General features: G+C 41.1%; 1 protein-coding gene across 6 annotated transcripts in view; it reads left to right on the top strand.

Annotated features, from left to right (window-relative positions):
* tnrc6c2 (trinucleotide repeat containing adaptor 6C2) overlaps positions 1-10,566 on the top strand; it is a 48,332-nt gene that overhangs the window by 24,619 nt on the left and 13,147 nt on the right. For 5 of the 6 annotated variants that reach the window (XM_036213405.1, XM_024289734.2, XM_024289733.2 and 2 more), the window contains 11 exons: positions 3,193-5,625; positions 5,992-6,195; positions 6,553-6,719; positions 6,810-6,887; positions 7,058-7,115; positions 7,226-7,368; positions 7,509-7,655; positions 8,257-8,397; positions 9,360-9,479; positions 9,747-9,830; positions 10,217-10,496. In XM_036213405.1, coding sequence (XP_036069298.1) covers positions 3,193-5,625; positions 5,992-6,195; positions 6,553-6,719; positions 6,810-6,887; positions 7,058-7,115; positions 7,226-7,368; positions 7,509-7,655; positions 8,257-8,397; positions 9,360-9,479; positions 9,747-9,830; positions 10,217-10,496 — 3,855 coding nt within the window. The remainder of the gene's footprint in view (positions 1-3,192; positions 5,626-5,991; positions 6,196-6,552; positions 6,720-6,809; positions 6,888-7,057; positions 7,116-7,225; positions 7,369-7,508; positions 7,656-8,256; positions 8,398-9,359; positions 9,480-9,746; positions 9,831-10,216; positions 10,497-10,566) is intronic. The other variant, XM_024289736.2, reaches the window with a different exon arrangement.

Genomic DNA, 10,566 nt, shown 5'->3' with positions numbered 1-10,566 from the left:
CACTCAAACCTTTGTGAAATGTTTGGCAAAGAAGTCAAATGAGCAACAAATAAGACAAATGTGTTTGGTATTGTAAAGGATTTAATACAGTAGAGACAGAAGTGTACTGGTAATTCAAGTTTTATAAGCTTATTCAATTTTTATCCCTCTTGTCATACACAGACAATATTTGTATGCATCTAGCCTCAAGTTCTTGTGGTTTCAGTTTATTGCTTTTGTAAAAATGTAGTGGTTGCATCCTAATTTAAACTGCGGTTGTACTAAGAGGATGTCTTTTGGATGAAGCTTGGCATGCTTTTATAGTAAATCCTGTGCACTTCTTGTCAAATATGTTTCTGTTCTTTGTCCTTAAGGAACCCATGTTTTTTTTTCACTGCTGGAAACGCAGGTCTTTGTTTCTATTCTTTTTAATGTTATTTTATTAACAACTTAAAGTTGTTAACAAAAAACACTTTACTGAGCTCTTTTTCAAAATACTAAAATAGTACATAGCAATAATTAACCCAATTCCACTATTTTGCTGGTAGTCGCTGAATGTTATAAATGTTGTCCAACCATGACGAAATGCTAATTTTATTTTTGTTTTGCTGTGTTTTAATTTAGGAGCATGAGGTCTGCACTTGTAAGATAATCTAAAATGATGCCAAACCCACTTTTCAAGAATCTTCTTTCTCTACTAGCAAAATTCGCGGCATCAGGAACAACCTAATTAACATTTAAATGTAATATGTATTTATTAACAAGATAAATAAATCAGTATGTCTGCAAGTTTCTTTCCAAACCCTCAGGAGCCGTTTTATTCAAAAGAAAAAGCTCATTCAAAGAAAGTGTTGGAGTAATGTTTCCAATCAAGCTTTTTTGCGGTAGACTTTTGGGTTTTTTATGCATGTGTACCACCATGCTGATTCACTTATAACAGAGTGCTGCCTGAGGATTGGAGATAAGTCAGTTCAGGCTAAAATTTCCTTTGCATTTCTGTGGAATATTACCAAAAAGCTTACAGTAGAATGTCGTACCGGCAAATACTCAGTGAAGGTCTTCCTTTGGTCTAATTATTCACGGTCTGTACTTTTTTTTTTTTTTTTTACTAAAATCAGTACAGCTGCCTGGTAAAAAGCTTGTGAGGATTTTATTTCCCCTTGAGTTTCATTTCTATGCTGAAAAAGATCACTCTTCTGTCCATTTAAGAACCAGACACTAGCTAGGATTAACTTTGGCGTTTAAATTGAAGGTCTGAAACTTTCTTTTTACAAGACACAGGCCAATTCTTGATTTACAGAGAAGTGTCAATCGCCTTTTAGATCAGAAAGTGGGTGCTTTTTTTCCCATAAAGTTCGCAAAGGTTTTATGAAACGGCAAATTATCCAGTGTTGCCCCTATCGCTATGGAAACCAGAGATGACGTCCTCTGCAGAGAGGCAACCCGTTCTTTACCTAGTCATAACATTTGATTAGACCAGTCTGCTTTCAAGATTGTGGGACGTTTTCTTTTTCTTTTCCCAGCATGCCACTCTGAACCCCAAGTATTTATTTTTTTAAACACTTTCATGCTGAGAAATGTGCATTAGAGAAACTGACACATAGAACGGGCATTTTAAAAAGTGACCATGCCCAAGCATCTTACACAAATGCTAATAGCTCTTTGTAGTACTTTTATTATCAGGAATAATGCAAGCCTTTTCTAGTATTGCAAATTAACTTTTCTAAATATATGGTATCCATGTACATGTTTCATTGTGTGCACAAGGAGGGGAAAGTTGCTTTTACATGCTAGATTAAAGCCAGTGTGCTAGCTGGTTGTGTTTTTTAAGAGTAGCTACTAGATTTTCTTTTAAATAATGCCAAAGGCAACCCCTGCAGTCAATAAGCTCCCTGTTGTCCCCCACTAGAATTAATAAGATCATTGATTAGCTGCCTACTAATGATTGAAAACCCTTTTAGAGCACTGGTTTATTATTAGTTCCACATCTGATGAGATGCTTTTGTGCAGGATAAATTTGCTTGTATGCTGTTTAGCTTGCCAATTGGAAAATTGCTCCAAATGCTCTGGAGGTTCTTTTGGTTCAACATACAAAATTGATTTTTTTTCTCAACAATGGGAGCTTTTAAAGGAGCTTGTTCTGTTCCGTCTATCGATCATGTAGTGTCATTTTGTAGAAGACAGCGCGCTATTTCTGGCACCTATAGTTTGGGAAAGAAAATGATTATCGGGTTCACTACTGACCTCCTTTTTGTGTGAATATGTAGTAAAAGTCTAAAGTATAGATGCATCTTGTCATTTGTTTTGAATCAGTGGCCACATCTAGCTATACTTGTTATGTATTTTATGTACAGAAAAAACAGTCTAAATTTGTGATATAATGTATGAGCATGTTTCGGATTTCTTATTCTTCATTTTAGTGCAGTGTAGTTGGAGGAGTAACCCCGTGAAACATTGTAGGTGATGAAAAGGATGTCACTGTTGTTCCATTTGGGCTTCCCTTCTCAACTCAAGCTAGCAAAGCTACAATGCAGACAAACAGATGAGCCTCTTGCTGGCAAATCTTTAACAAGTACATAAGGATGAGAGAAAAGGAAGGACTGAGGGATGAGGAAAAAACTTGGAAAATATTGTACATGTTGGAGAGTGAAGCTCGACAGATGGGTGGGCTATACATGGATAAATGAAGAAAGTAGATTAGGGACATGGATAAAGAAAAGCCAGCATCTAGCTCTTTCTATCTGGATGACTACAACAAGAAGAATTTATTTTTTTGTGGTTTATATGATGTAGAAATGTAACCATTTTGTTCTGACCATCCTGATAGCTATCAGTATTTAACAAGGGTGGAATTGTGCAGATAAAATGCTGTAATTGTTACTGTATTTGCCTCTGTCAGCTCACTGTTTGTTTGTGTTGTCCCTTCCATCAAAATTATGTTTTTATTTGCTCTGTCCATCAGGGGAGTAAACAAATAGAAACAGAGAGCCTCTTGTGTTGGGCAGCACTTTGTTAATTATTATTTTAAAATATTATAGTTTCTGTTTTAAGTTTTGGATCCTGATTTACTTTAATTTGTTAGTCCTTGAAGGAGCAGCCAAAAGCATATTTTTTAGCGATAGCTAGTTGTTTTTTTAACTTTTAAATTGATATTTCTTGACCTTAATTTTTTCCTTTTGATCTCACCCTTCTTTCCTTTTTTTTTCTTTTCAGATATATCCCTCCATAGTGGTACTGGTGCCCAGCATGAGGCCTCTCCTTGGAGAGCTACTGTACCAGTTGATAGCACCAATAGCTGGGACAAAGTGATCATTGACAGAAGCGACACAGAAGATTGGCCATCGATAAGCCGTAGCACTGAATCCATCCACCTGGCCACTGCGGAATGCCCCTTGAGCTCAGCTAGCTGTAACCTAGACACCAGTGTTGTCACTTCTTCTGGACGCGGTTTTCTGAGCATGGCCACTGGTGCTGCAGGCCAGCAGGCCCTCTACAACTCTCTCAAAGCAAACAATAACATGATGACTGGACCTGTGTCAACCAACACATTAGCATGTAACAGAGGCTGGGGCTCCGATGTAAAGCAAGATGGAATGAATGGTGGCAGAGCTGGAATGCCCAATAACTGGGGCTCACCAAATTTCAACTTGAACCTCAATCCCAACGCCAACCCGTCAGCCTGGCCTGTCCTGGGCCATGAAGGTAGTGCTAGTAGTGTTAGTGGCCCCAATGTTATGAACAATCCTTCCTCGCTTCCACCAGGAATAAATGGAAACGGAAATGTGGGAAATGGAAATGCAGATAATGGAGGTGGAGGTTGGGTTAGCATGATGAGTGCTAACGAAAAAGATCAACAGCACCCCTCAACCAACACAAATTTATCTTTCAACATGGATCCTGTTAACCTGAACACTGATGGACCAAACTACGGTAAACAGCCGCAACAAGCTCAGGAGCCTATGAGCCCTATCCACGGCTTAACTGGCTGGGGAGGCCAGTCGCCCACTGAGTCATCTCAGCTCAATGGTGACACAACAGGCAGCTCTGTATGGGGTATTGGAGAAACTAAGGCAGCTGAGTCTCCTAAGGACTCCAATTGGGAATCAGCTGCCTCCGGAAGCCTTTCTGCTTGGGGCCGCCAAGGCAGCGGTGGAGGAACTAGTGGAAATGGCGGTTGGGGTGAGTGGGGCAAATCCTCTGGCAATGAAGTATCTAAAGGCTGGGACTCAATTGATGCTGGCAGCACCGGTTCTGGCCAGGAGCAGCAACTTGGCTCATGGGGAAAGCACTCTGGAACTCCCCCAGCCAGTGAAGGCAGCGGGGACAGCAGTGAAGGTCGATCCAGTAGCAGAGACAGATCCTCCAGCATGGATTTTGCCCCCCCTTTGCTACCTCGACAGGACCTAGATCCCAGAGTGCTAAATAATTCGGGTTGGGGACAGACCCCAATCCGACAGCACACTGTATGGGAGATGGAAGAAGCCAGTTCTGATGATGGAAAAAGCAATAGTAGCTCAGACACCATAGTAGGTTCCAGCTCTATTGGTGGACCCTCATCAACCAGTGGAGGTATTATCAACTCTAACCCTGGGCCCAACCAGAGGCCTGGTCCCGGAGGGAAAAATGATGGTGAAGGATCTTCATCTTCTGGCTGGGGGGCTGCTCCACCCCAGCCAGTTCAGACTGGATCGGGTTGGGGAGACCCCCCACCTATACTTAAAAAAGCATCAAATTGCACAGCCAGTGGCTGGGATGACTCTTTACCTACCAGTGGTTCTAAAAGCGGAGGTACCCCGTCCTGGGGTTCTGAAGATAAGTCACCCAGCTGGGATGACAGCCCAATGAAAAATCAGCCCACAAGCTGGGGAGAGGCCCCCAAAAACTCAAGTAGCTGGGGCAATAGTAATGGGAGCTCTAATGGATCTGCCACAGGGGAGTGGGGAGAGCCAGACGTCAAGAACAATGGGTCTTCCAGTAGCATGTGGGAAGGGGAAGGAGGGAATGGAGGTACAGGTGGATGGCAAGACAGCCCAAGAAGAAGTGGTAGGGGAGGTGGCGGATGGGCTAAACCATCTCCCCCTTTAAGTAACAGTAACTGGGTGGAGTCTTCACGTACCAATGGTCCAGTACAGGGAAACTGGGGCTCCTCCAAGCCACAGGAAAGCAGCAGCAGTGGCAGCAGTACCGGCAGTGGAGGATGCGTCAGCATTGGGTCCTGGGGTGGTCCAGGCTCCGTGAAGCAGGGCAGCTCCAGCTGGGCAAATGCAAGCAAACAGGACCAGGTTATGGAGCCCACTGGCTGGGAGGAACCCTCTCCTCCTTCCATCCGCAGAAAAATGGAGATTGACGACGGAACATCCACCTGGGGGGATCCTACCGCATACAGTAAAGCTGTCAACATGTGGGACCGTAACAACCCCAGCGCTAATCCAGGCAACAGTGGCCCACCTGCCAGCAAGAACGGTGGAATGATTATGCCTAACAATAACAACAATCACCATCACGCTCATAACATGCATCACCATGCCCATCATGCTCAGCCTTCAAGTCATCTACAACACCGTGCAAACAATAATGGGTCACCAAGCACTGCAGCTTCTCATCCAGGCGTGGGGGCCCAGGGTAGACCCTCTGTGGCCAACCCAGGTATTTAAAGATTTCTCATTTAAAAACATTCATCATTTAAATCATTTTCTATGCAGTTGTTGTATCATTTTTTTATTGCTTTGACTTTTCTTACCTTACTTTAAAGCTAAATCATTAAATATAGGATTAGAGCATAAATACATAACATTAGTGAAGACAAAGGCCACATATTTTTACAAATCACTTCTTTAAAATTTTGAATGAGACCATTGCCCCCTGCTGCTTACCATCTATACTGAACCAATAGTGACTGTACAAATGTTTAAGATGCTAGAGGCACTGTCTTCAGCTTGCATGTTTATAAATGCTTTTCTTGGTTCAAAAGACGGTCCTTTTTATGTATTTTCTGTAATCATTTTATCACAGGTTGGGGAGAACTCCCCAATGTTCAACCTAAGTCAGAACCAGCTTGGGGAGAACCAGCTGCTCCAACATCGACGGTTGACAATGGTACCTCTGCTTGGGGTAAGCCCCCAGGTGGTGTAGGAGGTTGGGGAGATGGTGGCCATGAGCATTCTAGCCCTTATATCAGGGCCAACGGACCGTCAGGTTCTGCACCTTGCAAGACAGGTAACACCCAGTGTTATAATATGTTCTCTCAAATAAATATCAAACAGAATACATGTATTCTGTGCCACTGCATTTTATTTTTTAAGAATCATATTACTAATCTTATCTAAAACTTCTCTGTTTGAGCCTGTGCTCTTTCTGTTGATTAGTACTTACCTTGAGCTTTGATCATGTTAAAATATTCCATGCTAGAGTGAGTTTGTGTTGTTGAAATGTACAAAATAATAGAACAGGTTCAGGAGCAGATGGTTTATATCAAATACCAACAGTGCCACCTAGTGTTCATGTTTGAAAAGACCTTTCCTTTTAACTAAAGTAGCTTGACATTTTCCATTTCTTCTGCTTCTCTTCCATTAGGCCCCAAACCTATGCAAGATGGCTGGGGAAGTGGAGGCGAGGAAATGAGTATGTCTTCTGGCCAATGGGACGCTGAGGATGGGGACGTTTGGAATAGCCCCACGTCCCAGGAGAACAGTTCCTCCTGTAACTCCTGGAGCAACGGACCCAAGAAATGTCCAAGCAAGGTCAGATAGACACACCCCTCCCACCTCTACAACACACAAAAAAGCACAAACTCTAAACACAATTTTTTATTTTTATTTTTTTTTTATTAGGGGAAGATTGGCAGCAAGCCAGATGAGGCCTGGATCATGAACCGTCTCATCAAACAGCTCACTGACATGGGCTTTCCGGTATGAAAACATTTAGTTTTGAAGGTTTTTGTCTTATTGATACTTTTTGGTCAAAAGTTTGTACTATTAGTTCATTCACCTAAACTTCAGACAACAAATAGATGGTTCAAAACCAGAACTAATCTTGAAATAAAGCCTAGTTGGTAAGATTCACTCTTAATTTATTGCAGAGAGACCCTGCTGAGGAGGCACTGAAGAGCAACAACATGAACCTTGACCAGGCCATGAGTAAGTTCTTTTACTGATTTGATTTTAATGGCTTTCTTCGTGTCTGTCGATGAATTATTTAAGATAAAAGAGCTTTCATGATGAATATCTGCTCTTTTGTCTGCTTCCAGCGGCCTTGCTCGAGAAGAAAACTGACTTAGACAAGCGGGCCATGAGCATTTCTGAATATAGCAATGGCATCAACAAGCAACTTGTTTGTCGGCCCTCTGCACTCTCCAAAGAATCCTCCGATCGCGCCACCTTTCTAGACAAGGTGAGAGCACAAATAGCTGGCTATTAGAGTTTACTCTGTAGCCTTAAGCTGTAAGACTTGCATCTAACTATTCTATCAAATAGACATGTGACAAAAAAGGTTAACTGTGTTTTTTCTCTCTTTTTTTTCTCCTATTACAGGATAGTGTCCTGTCAGAAGACACCCCCTCATCACCGTTTTTGCCTTCCCCCAGCCTGAAACTCCCCCTGGCCAACAGTAGCCTTCCCGGCCAGAGTCTGGGACAGGGCAACCCGGGACTGGCAATGCAAAACTTGAACAACAGACAGGTAGTTGAGTGTTTTTTCTCTTTTTTTTCCAGTTGAAATGAAAATGAAAGCACAGAAGCAGATTGTTTTTTAAGACTGTAAAAGCATAACAATTCCTTTTGAAAGAGCAACATTTCAGTCGAAATGAATCGATGTAAAAACAATCCAATTTGCATGAATCCTATTAACCACAAACTCAACCAAAGTCATTGCTCGATTATGATTCTGTGACCTTGCCTGGAGAGAGCATTGAAATCAGATATCCTTTGTCTTCTTTATCAACCAACTCTCCCGGCAGCAACTGCGCTTCGGAAAATACGTCCTTGAAGCTCCGCAATCTGGTTGCACCTGTGTGGAAATTTGAATAAAACTGCCTTTTAGCTAGTAATTCAACTGCGAATCAGGAAAAACGTATTTAAGAATATTCTTAAATTTGCTACTTCTATTAATAAAACTGTAGAACATTGATGTGTAGAATCTTTTGGGTTTTTTTGTTAAGTCTTTGATTTATTATGTTCAAATACACCTAAAAAAAAACCTCAACGACTCATTTTCTTTGGAATAAAATCAAAGAAAAAAATCTTCAATTTGTTAATATACACCTAATTTACAACGCCTCCAGATACCCAGTGGAATGTTTGGCAGTAGTGGAGCAGCACAAACCCGGGCCATGCAGCAGCAGCCTCCTCAGCCACCAGTGCCACCTCTCAGCTCCTCCCAGCCGAGTCTACGTGCTCAAGTGCCTCAGTTTCTCTCCCCTCAGGTAGACTTAAGCACATAAACCTGGTAGAAGCAAGATTGCTGCAACAAAAAGCACTACTGACACGCAAAGTTGGGATTAGGATGAAAAGACTTGTAAAAGGGTTACCAAACAGGGAAGATAGAGGCTGACTCCACCCACAGCCGAAATGTAAAAATCCAGTCAGAGAGGTGGGGCTTGGGGGCTGGACTGTTATCATTCCTGAAGCTGCAGATCATGTCGTGAGACTTCTGAAACTTGCATGGTTTGACCTATCACAAAATTTGAGTGTAATACCTCAATTCAACCTGTAGAAGGCAGCACACAGGCGGTTTTTGACTATATTTTCAAGAATTAAACAAGTTTGTTTTAATTTACTTTAAACAAAGTACTTTATAGAGGTCAACAGCCAAAAAAGTAGATTTAGAGTTTGGTTACCCTTTAAAGACCCACTCCAATGAAAATAATCTATTTTTTCTCAGAAAATAATTTGATTAAAAATTAGTTTCTAAGTATTTTCTTAATTCAAATATTGTTTGATCAGTAACCAGATGCTTGCAAATGCTCAGTTTTAGTGAATTTCTATTCTGACACAAAACTGTTCGACTGGATTGGTGTAAAATTGCTCGCCATTATTTTTGTGCTGCTAATGTTAGCTTGAAGATGTAAGCTTGCATGTGAGCACGCAAACTAAGATCTCAGTAACAGGGAGAGAGATGGGACGGAGTTACTCTGCGCCAACAGTCCCGCCTACAACCCAGAATTATATTTCTAATGAGCTACTGCTGCTGTCCATAAAATATGTTTTAACAATGACAAAGGCTTTTTGATTTCAGCAAAAAACTGCATAATCGAACTTAAAAAGTCACTGTAAACGATTATACAATAGAAAAAAGTATAGTTGGAGTGGGTCTTTCATAGAAGAACTGTTGATGAGTTACTTAAGCCTCTTGTCTTTCTTATCCTCGTGTTTCCATTTGTTCCAGGTCCAAGCACAGCTCTTGCAGTTTGCAGCAAAAAACATTGGTCTTAACCCTGCACTTTTAACCTCACCAATAAACCCTCAACAAATGACCCTGTTGTACCAACTTCAGCAGCTGCAAATGGTAAGACACTCTCCATTTTCTTTTTCATTTTTGCTCTAGATTTTACTTTTATTTTAAGGACAGTTTTTGATTCAATGTTTTGAGTTTGGATTAGAAAATACAAACCCTTTTTATTATTTCAATAGTAGTAGAATGTCCGTTTGTGTAACAGCTCACACTAACAGAATCCAATAATTACTCAGTATATTTAGAATATGAAGAACTTCCTCTTTTCTCTGCTGTATTTTGTTATCTGTATTTGCTAATAATTTTTTCTCTGTTTTTTAGGCGTACCAGCGTTTACAAATCCAGCAGCAGATGATGCAGGCGCAGCGCAATGTTTCCGGCCCAATTAGGCAACAAGAGCAGCAAGTGAGTCTGCAGATGTAATATCTGCTCAAAACACAATGTTGAGTCATTGCATGATTTTATCTCTGGCTTTTTTTCTTCTTTTTTTTTGCTAAAATAGATTAAACTCATAATGTTTTACCAAGAGTGTCTTAAAGTTTCCCGTATCTACATTAGCAACATGTAATATTTTGTTTACAGCAGCTCTTTTTCTTTTTAGTTTTTAGTTTGAAATCTTGTGTTTTTATTCAATTTTTTAAACATAACATTTTCTATTTTTTCCAGTGTTAGTCTTTTCATTCATTCTTTTTCACTTTTTTTTTTACATTTTGTGCAGTGTTTAGGTTCAATCTCCATAATTAATTTGACATTTATTTACTTTTTAATCTCCTGAATTTGTTTAATTCCAGGTTGCACGTACAATCACCAACATGCAGCAGCAGATCCAGCAGCACCAGCGTCAGCTGTACCAGGCGCTGCTGATGAAGCAGCAGCAACTTCCCTCTCATTCCTCCTCGTCCTCTTCCTCTGCTGGACTGCATCCCCCCGGTGGCCCGACAGTAGGCCCTGGCTCTGGAAAATCAACCCTGGACCCCTTCACAGGCCCACACCAGACTCCAGGCCTCACTGACACACTGCACACCAAAGAGCCACCATCTTCCCCCAACACCTACAGCACCTACCCTCTATGTGAGTCCAGAACGGGATTGAAAATGATCCATCAAATATGAATAGAATAGAAATAGACTATAATGGTTTA

The sequence above is a fragment of the Oryzias melastigma genome, linkage group LG1, assembly GCF_002922805.2.
Source record: "Oryzias melastigma strain HK-1 linkage group LG1, ASM292280v2, whole genome shotgun sequence".
In the NCBI taxonomy this organism is placed as follows: Eukaryota; Metazoa; Chordata; class Actinopteri; order Beloniformes; family Adrianichthyidae; genus Oryzias; species Oryzias melastigma.
This window is presented reverse-complemented; position numbering and strand designations above follow the sequence as displayed.